Source organism: Chaetura pelagica, unplaced genomic scaffold, assembly GCF_000747805.2.
Source record: "Chaetura pelagica isolate M959 unplaced genomic scaffold, ChaPel_1.0 scaffold40, whole genome shotgun sequence".
In the NCBI taxonomy this organism is placed as follows: domain Eukaryota; kingdom Metazoa; phylum Chordata; class Aves; order Apodiformes; family Apodidae; genus Chaetura; species Chaetura pelagica.
In genome coordinates this window covers 3,322,466-3,341,623 of record NW_009952160.1, presented here as the reverse complement: position 1 = coordinate 3,341,623, position 19,158 = coordinate 3,322,466, and the positions used below count along the sequence as shown (strand labels likewise).

The 19,158-nt window shown below is 40.2% G+C and overlaps 1 protein-coding gene across 1 annotated transcript in view; it reads left to right on the top strand.

Moving 5' to 3' along the window:
• Nucleotides 1-19,158, top strand: part of EPB41L4A (erythrocyte membrane protein band 4.1 like 4A) — a 146,576-nt gene that overhangs the window by 33,704 nt on the left and 93,714 nt on the right. The window contains 1 exon segment of the mRNA XM_010007238.1: nucleotides 14,842-15,091. Within this exon segment, the coding sequence (XP_010005540.1) occupies nucleotides 14,842-15,091 (250 nt within the window).

Here is a 19,158-nt window from a genome sequence, read left to right as displayed (position 1 = left end):
CATTAGGAATGAATAGTGATGTAGGAGAAAGAATTGTTGAGATCTGCTTTAGATAATGATGTGTTAGATAGAGCGTGTGTATATCCATTATTCCTCCCCTTCCCACTGTCCTTTTCCAGTTCTATTCTCGTTCTTCAATGTACTCCCATCCACATAAACTCATCTGATGCCCACGTCTTCCCACTGTGGGCGGATAAGGCTTCACATAAACATTTATAAGCTGAGCATAGCATGTGGCAGCAGGGCACAGGGTTGGAGCAGAGCATTCAGGAGAGTCTGCAGGGCTCTGCTGTCAGTGGGGAGGAGGTGGGAGAGGATGCAGGAATATGGGCAAGGCTAAAATGCGAGTGCCTTGTGTGCAAGGAGGGTGGTAAGAAATGTATGAAGGGGAATAATACCTACTGCATGGTGAAAGGCATTTATCTTGGTGTGTGTGAAGTATGATACCTGCTGATAGAAAATGTACCCTGGGAAATGCCTTCAAACAAAGGAATGTTTTGCAGCTTAGTATGGTTGATGTCCATTAGCAAAACAAGAAGTCAGAAGGTTTATTGTTACTATGCAGGCAGCTGGGTAGGCGGATGAATGCAGCTGGGCAATGCTCAGAAGAAACTGGAAAGATGAAGGGGTGAATCAAGCATCCAGGCTTTGGAATGTATGTGCTTCTGGTGTTTTGTAGACAGCCACACACCCTTCACTGGAGCTGTCATCAGTAACTACAGTAAGTACATCCTGCGTTTTAGGTTGACATACTGGTAGCAGTCCTGATCCAGAAGCCATTTTTTCTGCATTAGTAGGTGGTAATTTAAACATCCGCTGCACTGCCTCTCTAGTAATATATGCTCAATCTTTAAAAAGGCAGTGATGAGAACGTTCTTCAAACTAAGAATTACTGCATCACCTGTTAGATTGTTAGACGTGTTATTATAGTCAATGTTATTTTATTTTTTTTCTTAATGTTTAATGTAAATTTGTGTAGATATCTTTCACTCATTTGAACTTACTTTGTCTTTTATCAGTTACCTGTCAGATGACTTATGTTGATACTGGGAAACACTGATGCAGTCACCCTTTTAATCTCTTTTTATCTTGTGATCTTACCCTTTCTAGTTGTTGGAACACATGCTTTCAGAAGAGCCCATCTTACAAGTGACTCAACTAATTTTTGTATATAACTGGCTTGCCTCATCAGTTGTCACTTTAGTACTTTTTGGGATGTCTACACATTTTATGAGGGTGGTTTTATATTGTCTTACACATCATAGATAAACTGCTGCACAATCCTGCCTGAAACTGGAAAACAGTTTTCTGCTAAAAATTATATTTTGGAATTTATAATTTGCCCATTTTTAATTAATTTAATTACTTGTATTTTAAAAATATTTTTAGTTTTTTAGGCTAGAGTAGATTTATTTCTTGTAACTGGTAGAGCTCTACAGTTGCAGTTAGAACAGGCTCATAATTTTGAATGCATGTGGGGAAAAAACAGATCCCTATCATTATGCCAATTTATTTTATACAAAGGAAATTGCTGGTTTTTATATTTCTGCCCTGATCATGGTTAATTATGTTGGGGAAGGAGATGTTACATATGAAATTTCTGGTGCTAGATCTGAAATGTTATGAAACATCTACAGAAAGGCTTCTCTGCCCTCCCATCTTCCACAGTTACATCATTATTGAACCACATAATCAGACTCCTGAAGGCTTATTCTGTTATGTCTTTACACAATTTTATTTGGTTTACATGGCAAGGTTTTTGTAGCAGGAGTCTGCAGGGGTGGCCTCTAAGAAGAAGAGGGGAAAAGTGGAAAGGAAGGACCAGCAGCCAGGAGTGCTGATGGAGTGATCACAACCTGTATTCCCATCCCTCTGCACTTCTTGGGAAGAGGAGAAGATAGAGGAGTTGGAAAGAAAGTGAAATTGAGCCTGCGAAGAAGAGAGGGAAAGTGTTTTAAGTTTTCTCTTTTTTTTTTTTTTTCCTCTTTTTTTTTTTTTTTTCCCTCACCATCCTACTCTTATTTTTAATTGGCAAGAAATGTAATTGCTTTTCCCCAAGTTGACTCTGTTTCATCCATGACAGTAACTGATTAGCATTCTCTCTGTTTATTAGATTATAATCTTATTTTCTGCCTCTGTCCAGATGAGGAGGGGCATTGAGGAGAATAGCTGGGTGGGCATCCGGCAGGCAGCCAAGTCAGCCCACTGTAACAATGAAGATTTTTGGACAAAAATATTAGTGATCTTGTTTCCTTGAATTAGAACAATAATATGTTATTGTGAAGGGTTATGATAATGCTACTCCTATTAATGAATAAGAGTATTGGATACATGGAAATACAGAAAAAATTCTCATTTATGTGCTTGGCAATAGTCACAGTGGATGGTCTCCCTATCTAGTTGTAGCATGGAATTGCTGTGTTTTGTTTGTTGTTTTTTTTTACCACTGCATGCAGTTAAAAAATACTTCACTGTCTTTTAAAAATGAACTGATTATAAGAGCTATTTATGCTTACTTTAATTGTCTTTAATTTTATTTTGTTGCTTTGAATGCCTTTTGAAATACAAATCACCTTAGTCTGGCTGCAGAAGGAATAGCTTTTTGACACTTGGTAATATAATTTTTAGGGTTTTATATGGTATTAAAGACTTAGTGTAAAATAACTACTCTTAATTTTTTTAGTATTGGTGCATGATAATAATATTCTTCCTTTAATGAAAATTAACAAGAAAAAAAAAAAAAGGAGGCAGGGAGAAAACACCAACATTTAGTATTATGGAACGTCTTTGTAATTATTTCTTACTGCAAGCTCCTGTCACTGGGTTTTGGAAAAGCATACGATAAGATATAACACTGATAATGATTTACTGATAGTTTATTTTGGAATGTGGTGAACATAAAAGTTTTAAACCTCTGAAAAGAGGAGAGTGGTGAATTAATGTATGGAGAAAATTCACTACCTTGTAAGGTGTGTTTATATTTTTCTACTGTATTTATTGTATTTAAATTAACAGGCACAGATGTATTATGGTGGGCTGTAAAGAGTCGTGTCCTCTGTCTGCTTCCTTAGTCTGTTCGTAGAAGCACATGATGGGTTTTCCAGCAGTTTAGTGTCATAGTATTTTCAGAACACTTAAGTCACCTATTCAGCTGTGTACCCTTGATTATCTTCTTCTTGAAGCTTCTTCCTAGCACAATCAAATTTTACACTGGGCTTAATAGTAAAGTGCCTGTATTGAGATATGTTCTGCTACCAAAGTTTTATTAATACATTATATTGAAAAAGACGACTTTTATTATTGCTGTATGGATAGAGAACAGAAGGTATGAAGACATCTCCAGGTCTTTTCATGAGATTTGTGATACGTGCACTTGTAAAACTCACTTGTTTCACACTCTACAGAGCAGCATGTTTACTTTTTTTAATCTTATTTACCATGTATATGAAATCTCAAAGTGAAGATTGTATTTTCAAATGCACTCCTAGAGACTGAGTTAGCAAAATGAGACCTAGTATTGTGGCTTTAGTTTCATACACAGTCAAGATTTTGTTTCTTTTTAACATACTGTTGTGCTGGTGAAGTGCCAGCAAATTAGGAATTAAACTTGACTTGATTTTACATGTTTATTTTTATCAAAGAAGCTGAAAGTTTCTTATTGAAATACAAGTTAACTGGGTCCTGGAACCTTCTTTTGTGTCTTTTTATTTCAAAGAGATAAAATGTCCTAGGATTGATTCACCTGTTGTTCTGAATGAATGATGCAAGGACTGGCTGAAGTCAACATTGCCAAATTTTGCATGCTAATAATGAGATCTGCTCTTTTCTTGCTTCTTACATGCTCCTCTGTTGGGATGATGGCATCCCACATGTTGACAGCTCCACATGTTCCCAATCCAGAGGCAACTGGCAGGCACTGGTGCCTGGCCATGGCCTTCTCAGGTTTGCAACAGGTGTGCTCCATATTCCTCAGTCTCAAGGTAGCTTTGTGGCCTGCCAGTATCATATGATATGGATGGAGGACATGGCAGACTTATGTACCCTGAAATGCCACTGAGATGTATCTGTCTCATAGACAGAATTTAGGAGGTCTGAGCAAGATCATAGCATCTGAATAGTTAGGTGTGTTCACATAAGGATGGATGAGCCCACAATGGTAATAATCCTTGTTAATACTCGTTTTCTGTTCTTAAACTGTGTAATTTGAAGCACTTGGAAAGAAGTTCTTGTGTTTAAAATGTGTTCCTTTTGTGGAACCTGCCCATGGAAAATGGTGTGATTTCAACTAATAGTCAACCTTCTCATACACGTCATAATTTGTGGATTGAGACCTGATTCAGTTCTCCTGTTTTATAGAGGTTTTGGACCCATGCCTAATGCAACAGCTTTAAATCAAGATTTGCTGGCATATCTGTGTGGGGTCCAATTATGAAAATATTCTATTCCAAAAGACTGCCTGGGGCTGCAGTACCACAGATTTGGGTTGCAATTTGGACTTAATTTATTTTCCTCTTAAGAGCTTTATAAATATAAGAAAATGAAGGACCAGTAAGATAAATATATTTTCTTGTGCATTATTAAGATAAGTGCTGTAAATGCTAATTAATTGCACCTTTTTAAACCAATGTACAGGTGTAACCTGCTGAAGGCATCAGTTAGCTAACTGCCTATACAGCAGAGGTTGTGAAATAGAATTTCTCTCTGGGCTTGATGTTTTGGGTCATTAAATGTTTTCTTACGTTTTTCTGTATAAAATAGTAAGCGAAGAAAAAATGTTAGAAATGTTCCTTGAAAACCATATAAGTATAAAGGTTTAAGGAGCACTCTGGCTTGAAAAAAACTTTCCTTTTAAGCATTGAAGTTAAGTGTTTAAGTTCCACAGTTATGGTGGTACGTAGCACATTATTAGCTGACCCAGGATTTAAAACTACCTTGCTTGTTAAAACTAAGAAATATGTCTTACCTTTAGAACAATCAGCTTTTAACAAATTGAGACTTAACAAATTTAGAAAGAATTACATTACTCACAAGTGTTGTTTTGGAGATGACTTTTGAAGTGTGAGCGTCCTATGTGGTCAGCTTGAGTTTTGCAGGCAGATAGCACTGTTTTCTCCCTTAGGGAGTAATATTTTTCAGACACTGTCTTTGTCATTTGCATATATAAATGAGGAATGCAGAATAATTTTAGCTTTAAGAAGAAAATTGATTTGTCTACAGATATGGTGGTTAAATGCTTGAGCTATAAAGTTATAGCAAGAAAACTGTCTTTTAGGAAAAGTTAAATGTGAGGGAGATGTTTTTTCTGTATCAGCAAAATGTTTCCAAAACATAGCAAAACAGATAGCAGAAATTATACCATTAACAGCTAGAGCTCAGTGCTAAGCTCTGACATATCTGCTCTATTTAATGGGATGGCTCTTTTTAAATTTTTTGGCAGTTCAGGAGCACTAATTACTGAAGAGTGAAAGATTGATTTCCAGTTTCTGTTGGGACTGGTTCCTTATCCAACTAGTAAGTGCAAGCAAATTCAATGTTGCATTGCCTTTCCCAGAGGAAAGTCAAAGCATTGTTCTGTTACAATAGAGGCGATTATAACCAGCCCTGTTTAAGCTCTCCAAACAGTTTTCTCTTTTCAACAGTAATAGTTCATAGTGGTATGTCGCATTAAAACATGAAAGACAAAAGTAAATGTATGAATTGCAAGGTTAGTCATCTATGTTATAATAAATGCTAAGCTATCAGATCATACTGTGCTTATAATGGCTTCTATGTGGGTCACTGAGATGCTTGTGCTATTGTTTCAAAGCTAACCTGTTAGCAGCATGGTAATTTATTGAAAGCAGGCTGCTTGAACTAAGAGACTTTGGTTAATAATTGTTTAAAGGTTCTTATTACAAGTATTGCTGTCCTGGAGTTTTCTAACTATTGTTTAGAAACTCCTCAGAGGTAACATTTCTGGAAATGGAGCTAAAGGTAAACAGATTAATGGTATAACTGACTTTATGTATAACATCTTTTGGTGTGTTTGTTTTTAAAATTAAGCAGATTTGCTGGTTAACAGTAGAATATTTCACTGTAGTGAAGGGTTGAAGTTAATCTCTAAAAGCTTTGGATAACTTTATTTAACTCCTGTTTTTATTTTTATGTAAATATAAGCAATATAAAAAAGAACCTAAAGTATTTCTGAGAGGGTAGTCTTTATGAGTTGTGTGCACTGTGAATTAATCATAAGCTATCCCACTTTAATAACATTATTTTTCAGTTTGTGTATTTATAGCTTCAAAATATGTTTTCAAAGTTCAAGTGAATAAACAGTATTTGGCTAAACAATGTTTTATTGTCTGGGAACAATAAAGGTATGTTTTTTAAACTTCTCAGTAAAAAAGTGCTGATAGTGCCTGTTGGCTGCACATCTGTACAGGCTCTGTGAGGAGCTTCGCAAACAACTCCCCAATTTTTTTTTTAATCCCCCCTCCCGTGCTTAATGTGTCGTCAGTTATATACATTTCTTTTAATATTTTCTGTAGGAGGAAAAGGTTTATTACAGCATCCCTTAAAACCAGGGGTAAGGGCATCCTTATCCCAAATTGCTATTTCCATGAATTTGCATTAGAAGTCTACTTTAAGCCAAATTCAAGTAAAGTGATGCAGCATTAATCTCTTCTGTAGATTTTGTATTACTGTTAAGCTCTGTGATAAGGTCATTTAAGTTGGAGGTCATGTAGTCTTATCTGCCTTGCAAGTTAGGGCATATTGCTCAGGACCCTTCCCAGATGAGCTCTGTCTGTGTATAGTAAAGATTCTGAGTTATGGGCAACCTGATCCTGTGGTTACTCTCCAGAAAGGAATTTCCTTTACTTTATTGTGATAATTTCCTCTTCTTACTGTGCATCTTTGTTGAGAGTCTCACTCTGTTCTTCCTTACTGCTTCTACATCCTCCTTTGACTTCTCTGCAATTTAGACAAACAAGTTCTCCTAGACACTTGGACATTCACATGCTATGGCCCCCTAACCACCATTGTGGCCCTCTGCAGAACTTCATCCCAGTTCATCTTTGCTCAGGACTTACTGTTGGTTCTTTTTTACTCTAACCTACCAGGTATCTTTGTTTAATTTATAACTGTGTAACTGCAAAAATTCCTTGCTTTTACATTAGTGCTAGTGTAATATAAAAGAAACTTCCAAATTAAGTGGAAAATTCAGAAGCTGTGCTGAGTTCCCCATTCGTGTGGTAGTCTGCATGGCTGGGGTACCAGAACACTTTACTGTGGCCTACAGCCAAATTTTTAAAAAGGTGGTGAATTGCAGTTCTGCTAAAGCTGCATCAGGCCATCTTGTAAACCTCTGGCTTGGGGTGTTCATGACAAGTGCTAGTGGTTCTGTGTTCGATTAATACACCTTAGTCCTCAGTTCCCATTTGCTTCTGCTTAGTGATGTTCCAGCTGTAATGGAAATGAACAGTTTTGGTCTGAAAGACCATATCGTAGATTCACAGAGTGGTTGAATTTACAGAATGACAGAATAGTGATAATTGGAAAGGACCTCTGTGATCGCGGAGTCTAACCATAGAGACAAACAAACAAACAAAAACCACAGACAAACAAACACCACAAAACCACAAAACAAAACCACACACACCCCCCAAACCAAAAAAAACCCAACAAAACAACCCACAACACCCAACCTACAATCTTGGCCACTAGACCATGACCTGAAGTTCCTCATCTACACATTTCTTGAATACATCCAAGCATGGTGTCTCCACCAGCTCCCTGGGCAGCCTGTTCCAGTGCCTGACCACTCTTTCAGTAAAGAAGTTCTTCTAATATCCAGTCTAACCCCCGCCTGCTGCAACTTCAAACCATTTCCTGTGGTCCTGTCATTATTCACTTGTGAGAAGAGGCCAACTCCCACCTCCCAACAACCTCCTTTCAGGTAGGTGTAGAGAGCAGTGAGGTCTCCCCTCAGCCTCCTCTTCTACAAGCTAAACAATCCCAGTTCCCTCAGCCTCTACTCGTATGACTTGTTCTCTAGACCTTTTACCAGCCTTGTTGCTCTCCTCTGGACCTGCTCCAGCACTTCAATATCCTTCTTGAATTGAGGGCCCAGAACTGCACACAGCACTCAAGGTGAGACCTCACCAGTGCCAAGTACAGAGGCACCATGACTTCCCTTCTCCTGCTGGCCACACTATTCCTGATGCAGACCAGGATGCTGTTGGCCTTCCTGGCCACCTGGACACACTGCCGGCTCATGTTAAGTTGGCTGACTGCCAGGTCCCTTCTCTGCTGGGCAGCTCTCCAGCCACTCTTCCACAAGGCTGTAGTGTTGCCTGGGGTTGTTGTGACTGAAATGCAGGACCTGGCTCTTGGCTTTTTTTAACCTCATACAATTGGCCTTGGCCCATTGATCCAGGTCCCTCTGTAGAGCCTTCCTACCCTCAAGCAGATCAACACTCCCACCCAGTTTGATGTCATCTGCAAACTTACTGAGGGTGCACTCAATCCCCACATCCAGATCATTGATAAAGATGTTGATTGAACAAGACCAGCCCCAAAACTGAGCCCTGAGGGACACCACTGGTGACCAGCTGCCAACTGGATTTACCAGCCATCCAGCCAGTTTTTCACCCAGTGCAGAGTACACTTGTCCATGCCATGATTCACCAGCTTCTCCAGGAGAATGCTGTGGGAAATGTTGTCAAAGGCCTTACCAAAGTCCAGGTGGACAACATCCACAGCTTTTCCCTCATCCAAAAGGCAGGTCATATGGGCATAGAAAGAGACCAGGTTGGTCAAGCAAGACCTCCCTTTCATAAACCCCTGCTGGCTGGTTCTGATCTCCTGACTGCCCTGTACTTGCCATGTGAGCTCACTCAAGATGAGCCTCTCCATGATCTTTTGTTGTACTGAGGCCAGGCTGACAGGCCTGTAGTTTCCTGGATCCTCCGTCTGGCCCTTCTTATGGATGGGCATCACATTAGCCACCTTCCAGTCATCTGGGACCTCCCCTGTTGACCAGGATTGTTGATAAATGATGGAGAGAAGCTCACCGAGCTCCCCCACCATCTCCCTCTTGGGTGGATCCCATCAGGCCCCATAGACTTGTGCATGTCTTGTTGCAGAAGCAGATCAATAACTCCTGCCTCCTGCATTATGGGGTCTGTTCTGCTCTCCATCCTTATCTTGAAGCTCAGGAGGCTGAATACCCCCTGGGGAGCTGGTCTGACTATTAAAGATGTTGGCAAAGAAGGCATTAGGTATCTCAGCCTTGGTTGAAATGTTCCTCCCTGCATCCAGTATGGGATGGAGATTCTCCCTAGTTCTCTTTTTATTGTTGATCTAATTTCTATTGATTCTGTCATCCAGGTAGTTTTCTTTCTGTAAAGTGTGTCTATCCTCTTCCTTTGTACTTCTTAATATTAGACTGCAAAAATGCAAAATTCTAAGTGATGTATGTTCCACCTTCAACCATAGAGAAACTTGTATTAGTAATGTTCCTTCAAAAATGAAAAATCTGCTGTCATTTTTCATTAGCCACACTGTCTATTTTACAATTCCTCTAATAAACTACACTTTATCCAATTTAATTAATAATGCCTGATGTGATACCAAACCAGATATGTTACTGCAGCTCGAACTGGTGAGACATACTGTTTTCTATTCTTGAAAATCACTTCTCAGCAATGCAGGATGGTTTCTTAGCACATCAGAACACCCACAACCAGCAAAAATGTCTTGTTCCGTCTTGTTTACCTGTGTAGCTTTAATAATAGTTTTCTTCAAAACTGTTTTAAGTTTTGTATGGTAGAGAAGCCAGGCTCACAACACATTTTTACAGAAGAGAAAGCTTAATCAATGTAATATAACTCAGGCAGTCAGTACAGGGCACAGAATAGACATGAATCTTCTCATGCCTGCCCAAGTGTAATATGCAAAAAAGTTATCTTTTATTTCTAGGTAGATTATTATTGTAATAATTATCAAGACTTTTGATATGTAACTTCTGGTCCTGATGAACCTAGAACTCTCCCAGAATGGTAGAGATGTGAATGTGCCAGATTGACTGCAACTCAGCTGTTTCAGGTATGGATTATGAAGGCAGGCAAAAATTGGTATTGTATCTAAAAAACTACTTGGAGGGAAATATTGGTCCTCTTCATACTTCTAATTTACCTCTAGATTACTAATTCTAGTAGTAATCTCTGATTGTTATTTTTAATGATGCATCTGTTTCTCAACTGAATTACTGGAAAAATTTGGCAGCAAAATAGCCTTTTCCATAAAACAGAAATCTTAGACTTTCCAGTCTAAGTTCATTAGGTCTTAAGTTAGTGCGTAATCTGGCAAACGTTATCTGGTTAACTGTTTTGTGAAATACAGAGATTTTTGAATAGTATCTTGTTTGGGCAGTGAATGCATCAGTAGAACACAATGAGTTGAGTGTCTACTGTCAAAACGGCTGTGTCACCAGCTGGCTTGTCAAACAGTGAAGTATTTCCAAATCTAGTTATGCCACTTGGTTTTTACAGTGGAGTTATATACCTTTTCTTCTGTATGACAGATCTGGGAGCAAACATTGTATATAGAATAGCATAGTAAAACTTAGAATAGTCTGCTGTTTAATATACCAGCAATGTTTTGGACTCTTCAACAACCATGCATTTAAACTATTCAAACCAAAGGCAAACAGGCAGGATGAATTATCATGCTTGTAAAGGTAGAAGTGAAAAATGGAAAAATTTTTATTCTTACTGATATAGTAAGGGAAGAAGTCTAGAAAAAGCTTTCCTATCAGATCAGGAGGAGCTTTAATAATGATACTAAAAATACTTATGGACAAAAAGAAGTAAACACAAACTTTCATTTGTACCTTAAGTGTTAGTTGTACTCTGGTTTCAGTAAGAACATGCAATGTTTTTATTCTTCCCAATGGTTGGATTTTTTTAAATCAAGATTTAGTCCTGTGATGACAGACTAAAGCAGAGTGATCTAGAAGGCACAGGTTAAAACATTATCTCAGGTATACAGTAATGAGAAACTGCATCCTCACCTCCAGTGTTGTTGACCAAATAATTTGACCTAAGTGATAATTGTTGTCCTACTTAAGCTGAAATCTCCAGTGTTGCTTGGGTTACTGCAACTCTGAACAGGATGACAGAGGAGTTCCCTTTGTTTAGCAGCACAGTAGAGTCAAATGACGTATCTCGTTCAAAAATGTGAAGTTGTCAAAACCAGCAACTCTGAATTGAGCAGAATTAGCGTCTTGATTTCTAAGTACAGCAGCCTGGATGGGCAGTTCTTAATGCAGGTGGAGGTGATGCTTCCTCTTATTTTACTTGCTTTCCATTGTCTACGCTTGATTATTATACTGTGCTGCTTTGGTACCAAAATACGACATTCCTAAAATAATCAATTTCTTTTGTTCAGGAAGTGTCAGCAGCTTATTTCAGGCTTTGTTAAATGTCTTCAAAGTGTGGTGTCAGTGCCGCCTTCACAGTTGTTCTCAAGAGAGGTCTTTGCTCGCGTGGCAGGGAGTGACATAGGTAGCAGCTGATTTTATAAAAGCCTTCAAACAACTCTGAAGTGCACAGATGTGAACAATTTGGATGTAAAAAAAGTGAGAACTTTTCATTCTGGAGAATGTCAGAGTGTGCCTGGGACAAGGTAAATCTTCAGCATCCAACTTATGTATTTTCCATGTTTTGTTTGTTAGTTAACTTGGATGATCTTTGATCATCCTTCTATCAATGAGGGCGGGTTTTTTTTCTTTGTTTTGGCAGTGGCGGTGGCTTGTTTGTTTGTTATGTTGTTTTATTTTAAATTTAGATTAGGAAACAAGAAAGATGCTGGGGTAGTGTTGGCTACTCATCCATGAAAGGGAGCCTTTTGTGAGTTGTTGCATGACAGGAGGTCCAGGGTTGGCCCAATAAGTATCAAAGCCACTGACATCAGGTAATGAGCTCTCCATTAATAACTGGATGAATGACATCTACATCACTGGCATAGTGTTGTATTCTTCCCAGGCCCAAGCTAGATCTGAGTCTTGTTTTTTGAGAGCATAACTACATATAGGAGTTGGCCAGCTTTCTGTTAACATCTCATAAGTTTTGCATAACTAGATATACCAAGTGTCTTGGAGGCCTGTTCTGTTCTGGAGGACTGGGATAGTTGGGATACCCCAGTGTAGCGCATGCAGTTTGGGGTACTTTGTTCATTTTAGAACTAGTTAGATACTTGGAGCCTAGAATTCACAGGTTTCTGACAGACGTTAGGAGGCTCTACTCTAGTAAGTCAAAATCTGTTAGATTTGTACAGTTTAACTGAGAGATCTGTACTAGCCTGGTTTATTTTCAGTGAAACTAGATGAGTGATTGAATGTACAGGGAGTTAGAGGCGTAAGCAGGAACCAGTGGGGATGACGGGCTGATGGAGGGAGCAATGTATGTGACAAGGGATTATGAGCATTGAGAGTGGTATCTGGAAGCAGGTGGTCGGAAAGGACAAGGAACTGGAAGCAGTTAGGGAGAACTGGAAAACAAAAAAAAAATCCCGAACATAGTATGTAGATGTAATTAAGGATCTGAGGACTGGCAGCCAGAGGTGAGGGATGATACCAAGGAGTAGGCAGAGACAGTCCTATGTGAGTTGGGTGGGAGGAAACAATTTGTGGTAAGATTGTCACAGTAAATACATGCAGGAGACTGAATTAGCAGTTTTCTGGTTGCTTTAAGGCTTTTAATTTTGCTTTTGTGTGTTGTTATTTGAACTTAACATGTGCCTTGTGTGTTTGTTCATGCGCATTCTTCAAAAAAAACCACCTGTTTTGGGTTCTGGTTTATCTGAATAAACAAGGCTGAAATATGCAGTAATTAAGGAATTGGTTGACAGCTGAATGATTCAGGCATTGATTGACAGCTGAATGGGGCATGTTTGGTCTGCCTGTGGGGGTGATGGGCAGGCAGCACTAGTCGGGGGGTGAGCAGTAGCTGGGAGCTGTGACGGGTACGGCCTTTTCATCCCCTTGTGCCGCCACAGTTCTGTTAGAGTCCTTCCTTTCCCATGGAGGAGCTTTTTTATTTTCTTCAGTCAAGGCTGTTAAAATTGAATGCAGCCCAGTACAAATAAAATGGTAATATGGCCCCATGCCGTGTGTGGCAGTGGGTAGTAGCTCTTCAAGACAGCCAGAAACTCTAGAAGGGGAAGGAGAGAATACGGGTGTATCAAGTTCCCCATTAGAAGCCATTACAGTCTGTTCATGGATAACTTACTCCTTTCTGGGTGCAAACATGTTGACTGCTTTTGTTTGTTTGAGGCTTGCTAATAAGCATACCTAGAAAACTAGTTTTAGAACAAAAGTACTTGCAGTGTGTCTTCCATTGCCCTCTAGAAAAATGTCTTATTCTCTTTTTTTCCTTTTTTCTTCCTTAATTTTTTCAAACAAAATTCCAGAGGTTATTATGAGATATTTTGATGAAAATTAGGTTTCCAGTGGAATCAAATAAATTTTATGGGAAGCACTGTGGCAATTGAATTATCAAAGCTGTACAGAGAAGGAATGTACAGCTTTTAGGATAGCAAATGTACTTTTTTTCCTTCTGCCAACATTGCAGTAGTAAGTAATTTTTTTGTGTCAGCCAATATGAGAAGTTAAATTCCATCAAACTGGAAATAAAACTTCTTAATACTGAAATTTATATAATGTTTTAAAAAAGATTTTTAGGATGTGGCAAATCATCATTACATAGACTGTAAAAGAACAGTATGTGTTTCAGTGAAAATATGTTAAAACACAGGTGGAATTTTAAACTGAAAATAAGCACTCTCGCATGGAGAGTAGAATTGAGTGTATCCTCAGCAAGTTTGCTGATGATACCAAGCTGTGTGGTGTGGTTGACACCCTAGAGGGAAGGGAGGCCATCCAGAGGGACCTAGACAGGCTGGAGAGGTGGGCCAGTGCCAACCTCATGAAGTTCAACAAGGCCAAGTGCAGGGTCCTGCACCTGGGTCAGCACAACCCCAGGCACAAATACAGGCTGCAGGGAGAATGGTTAGAGAGCAGTCCTGAGGAGAAGGACTTGGAGGTGCTAGTAGATGAGCAGCTCCACATCAGCCACCAGTGTGTGCTGGAGCCCAGAGAGCCTGTTGTGTCCTGGCCTGCATCAAAAGAAGAGTGGCCAGCAGGGCCAGGGAGGGGATTCTGCCCCTCTGCTCTGCTCTGGTGAGACCCCATCTGGAATACTGGGTACAGTTCTGGTGCCCTCAGCACAAGAACAATACAGAGCTGTTGGAGAGGGTCCAGAGCAGGGCCATGAAGATGATCAAAGGCCTGGAGCACCTCTGCTATGAAGATAGGCTGAGAGAGTTGGGGCTGTTCAGCCTAGAGATGAGAAGGCTCCAGGGAGACCTTATAGCACCTTCCAGTACCCAGAGGGGGCCTACAGGAAAGCTGGGGAGGGGCTTTTCACCAGAGAGGGTAGTGATAGGACAAGGGGTAATGATTTTAAACTGAAAGAGAGGAGATTAAGGTTAGATATCGGGAAGAAATTCTTTCCCATGAGGGTAGAAAGGCACTGGAAAGGGTTGCCCAGGGAAGTTGTTGATGACCCCTCCTTGAAGGTGTTCAAGGCCAGGTTGAATGAAGCTTGTGCAGCCTGGTCTTGTGTGAGGCTGCTCATAACAGGAAAGTTGGAACCTGAGGACCTTTAAGGTCACTTCCAACCTTACCCATTCCAAGGTTCTGTGATTCTGTAAGTTTATATATTAAAAAGTTATATATAAAGCAAGTGAAAATACTGTTATGTTTTTTTGGCAGGCAGCCTCTTTGTGTGTCCTGATTAGGGATGCTCCAGAAATAGACCACAAGTTCCTGGCGAGGCAGAGAACATGTACCTGTGAATCTATAATGGGTGCACTTCTCCTGCAGTCTCCCAGATTTATTCTGAATAATTCTGCATGCATATGGAAGACGTGTCCCTTTGGGCACACCAGTGGCTGCAAAGTGGTGTTGCAGGAGGGAGGCCCTTTTCTCTCGGAAGATGTGAGGGGCTCCTTGCTTGAGCAGGGCTCCCACGGCTGCCGTGTGAAAGATGTGAGCTCATCTCCCAGCCATGGGCTGCCTGGCAGGGGGGGAGCCCAGCAGGCAGCTGCTCTGCAGGAAGCCCCTTTGCAGACAGGCTGCTGGCAGCATTGTGCTACCTTTGGAGCCAGGAGGGCTCAGGTCATTCTTCCCAGCTGGGAGCAGCACCCACATGGGCAGCCCATGGAGGTTGTGCCAGCCTGGCCTCAGTGTCCTGCACTGTGCTGTGCCACAGGTCCTGCCACAGAGAGAGCAGGGGGACTCTGTGATCCCTCCAGGAAGGAGGGTGCACAAAACCACTCTGGCTCCAGGTCCAGGGAGCGAAGCCTCTAGATCCTGACTTGCAGCACTTCCAGAGGACTGCTCTGGGTCACACCCAGCCTAAGCTGCCTGCAGAGCTGCCTCTGCAGAGCTGACTCTACGTCCCTGGGGTGTGCATCTCGCAGAGGAAAAGATGTGAAAGAGCCAAAGATATGTGTGCTCTGAAAGGACTGTTTAATGGAGAGGGCTACTTTTTTTCCTCCACTTGCCACCGTTTTCCATCGGGACATTCAGCCATTGACCACTACTCTTCTGGATAAAACCGTCCAGCCAATTCCTTATCCGCTGAACAGTCCACCCATCCCTCAAACCCATCTTCAACTTAAAAAGAAGGATGTTGTGGGCGACTCTGTCCCACTGTGTGTGTAGATATTTTCTGAAAAATTGAAAAGTGATATTAACCAACATCTTAAACCTTCCAAATGAGTGGATGTATGCTGAATTTGACCTAGGAATTATTCAAAGTGAATGGGAATGATATAAATTATCATTGGTACTCAGTTCCTCAGAAGAGCTATTTTCTGTGAAAAGTTGAAATCCATTATTGTAGGTGTCTTAGCTCATCTGTCATACAGTAAACGTAGAAGTTAGTGAACTGGATATTGTTAATATTAGGGGATAGATTAGTGAACAGAATTTTAAATAAAACTGATGTGGCTGCAGTCTCTCTACACAGAACCAGTTGCTGCCATTTTACAAAATACCATTCGTGGCTGATGAGAGATCAGTTTTAAAGCATTAGTAAGTATTTAACTGCATTTTAAAAATGTTGTTGTCTTTCTATGACTTATTTCCTTGCTTTACATGCTTAGAGCATTTCTTACAATATGTGTGCCTATACAAATTACATTACTATACCAAGTAAATATACTTGCTTATGTTTAGCCCCCCCCAAAAAGGAGCCCACTGAGCTGAACTAGTTTCCTGTAAGTGTATTATTTTGTTAAGTATTTGATTTAAATCTTTTTCATCTACGCATCTTTTCTCAGAGTCAAGTAGACCAGTTTACATCTGTGACAAAGACTCAAAGTGTTCTCTAGCCAGTAGTTACAAGGGTAGAGTTTTAACTAGCTGGAGATCCTGTTCCCATGGATCTTGCTTTCTCTTAAGGAGTTGGCCTCTAGGTGCGTTTTCAAAGGTACGTTTATAAACTCAGGACAGATATGCTAGATGCAAAACCAGACCAATAAGATACCCCTTTGAGCATTTTTCTAAAATAGCCTTTTCTAACCGGAATGCACTAGATTGACCTTAAGTAAAGCCAAAACAAGTCTATGGGCTTCTTAACATGCAGCATTTGAAAGTCAGTGATGTAGGTTACATGGAGTTGGGAACAAAGATGGGGAGGTCTCTGCATGTGTCTAAATTTGTGAGGAGTTCTCAGAAAAAACCCTCTGAGAACAGGCTGATGTGTGCTGTCAGTGAGAGATGAGGAGAGAGGGATAGATGGATTAGTACAGTTTGAATGGTACGTTTGTTTGATGTATACTTAGGGCAGATGGTGGCATTACATTTGCATGTGTTAAATCCTGTTCCTGAAGTATTTACTTCTGTTACGTGATTGTGATGTGGGGTGTCTGCACTTACAAAGTAACACTAATCTACATTCTTCTCTGTTTGGACATGCATTCTGCAAATTAAGGTCAAGCTGTTGTATCTAGGTGAATATTTGTAAACATTTTGTATTGTTAATTGAAAGATTTTTCTCTGTTTGAACATGCAGTGTGCCAGTTGAGGTCTGGCTTGTTGACTGCCTTGGGGAAAAGGGGTGCATACTTTATCTTGGTAAAGACTGCCAAGAACTTTGATTTTAGACTATTATGCCATGCTCCTTTTGTACATGGAAGGTGCTGGAAAACTGTGGTGTTGTCTGGTCTTCTCTGAGCTTGAGGTAAGGGGGAAAATAGACAAAGAAATGCAGGGAGAAAGGGCTGTTGGAGACACCTGTTTTCTGTTACAGATCTCTCAAGAGCGGGGAGAACTGGTGGCTCTGCTTCACCTCAGTTACAAGATTGTATGCTGCTTTTGTGCATAATTTACATCTCTCCCTTAGTAATCTTCTCTTAGAGTAAAATACCGCAGTTTGGTCTTTCAAAATGCTGTCTGAAGTTCGCTGTCTGGAGTCTGTCTGCCCCAGTGTACCCATGTTGCTTGGCTGGTTGGTGCCTGTGGGGTGGTACCTGCTCTCTGCCCTGTGCTGTGCCCTACAGAGCATCTCCTGTACTGCATGGGCACTACCTGCTGCCTGGCACAGAGATGGCAGATTGAATGCTATTCCCACATGGAGGGCTTGTTAGCAATGTAATCCACACAGCCCTGTGCTTGACAGGGAAATAAGGGGATGTTACACAGGTGTTTTTTAATGTCTGTGCATGGTTGTGTGTTGTTCCCCATAGCATCCTCCTTGTTTTTCTGTACTCTAATATCAACCCCCTGTTCAGCCTCATAAACCTGCTCTTGTTTTGTATTGTTGTCTCTTGACAGTGTATATATAGGCAGAATAACTAATTCAGCACCAGGTGTGACTCATCAATAGACTAGAACAATGGTCATGGTGGGGGGAGGCATATCAAAAGGCAACAGTAACGTTAAACCAAAGTTTTAAGTTTGGTTTTTTTTTTTGATCAAAGGGTCATGAATCAATCTGCATCTTCCTTAGTGTTAGTAAGGTTGTAAGAGGTAAAGTCTGTGGATCTAATTACTTTCAGGAGAAAGGTTTCATGATAGGTGCTTGGACTAAGACAGGCAATGTGGTTTATTTTGGTTTTAATAAAACGAGGCTTTACTACTTACACCATTTTTCTTTCAGATGAGGGAGTAGCATCCTACTGAAGCAAGTGTTGATGCACATCTTGCTTTGTCTTCAAATTCAGTTAACATTGATCATGGGTCTGATTTGGCCTGCTCTGCTGTGTAAAATGCAGATGTGAAAATTCAAAATATTCAACTAGAAAAACCTCACTGTAGCTAAAAAGCAATGACCAGTGTGGAAGATAAAAATTTGTGGTGACTAAATACACAGTAATGTGAATATGTTAAAATACAGTACTGTATGTACCATTTTTAAAAGAACAGTTTCTTTTGGATAAAAAAACTTCCACAATTAAATAATTTATCTCCTAAATGTGCTGGCCGTCATTTTTTTTAGCCAGTAGAAACCTGCCTTTCTGGTTTATGAAGCCACAGTGCTAACATGTAAAGCAAGATGTTATGACTCATTTGAACAAGTCTTTGTTCTCTCTTGAAAGCATTGCTGATGATATACCCCTGAGAATACAAGCCTCTAGCAAGTCTGAACTTAATGCAAGGCAGATTATGTAATTTTTGCAATGCCATGTGATGTGAATGCAACCCTGGTAACATCTTTGGTAGTTCTAATTTGCAGTTTTCCTGAATTTGGATGCAGTTTTATTAGGGGAAATAAAATGACATTTCTTAGTTTGCAAAACTTTCTTCAATGTAGTAAAAATGTATTTCAGGACTGAGAAGTAGCCATTTAGGGATTCATGAACAAAACCTCCTTTTTTAACTCCACTTGAAGAGCCAATTTACTTGCACTAAAACCCTGAAATAATGTGGCTTAAAATGGGAACTTTAAGTGAAATGTAGGTTGCAGTGGTTTCAGGAAGGGTTGATGTTTTACCTGAAGAGTGCTCCTCAGTGCTGGGAAATTAAAAGATTAAGGAAGGTGAGGTTAGAGGAGTGTGGGGATACCCACTTGTTCTCGTGCTGGCAGTTCCCTAGTTAAGCATTGCCTT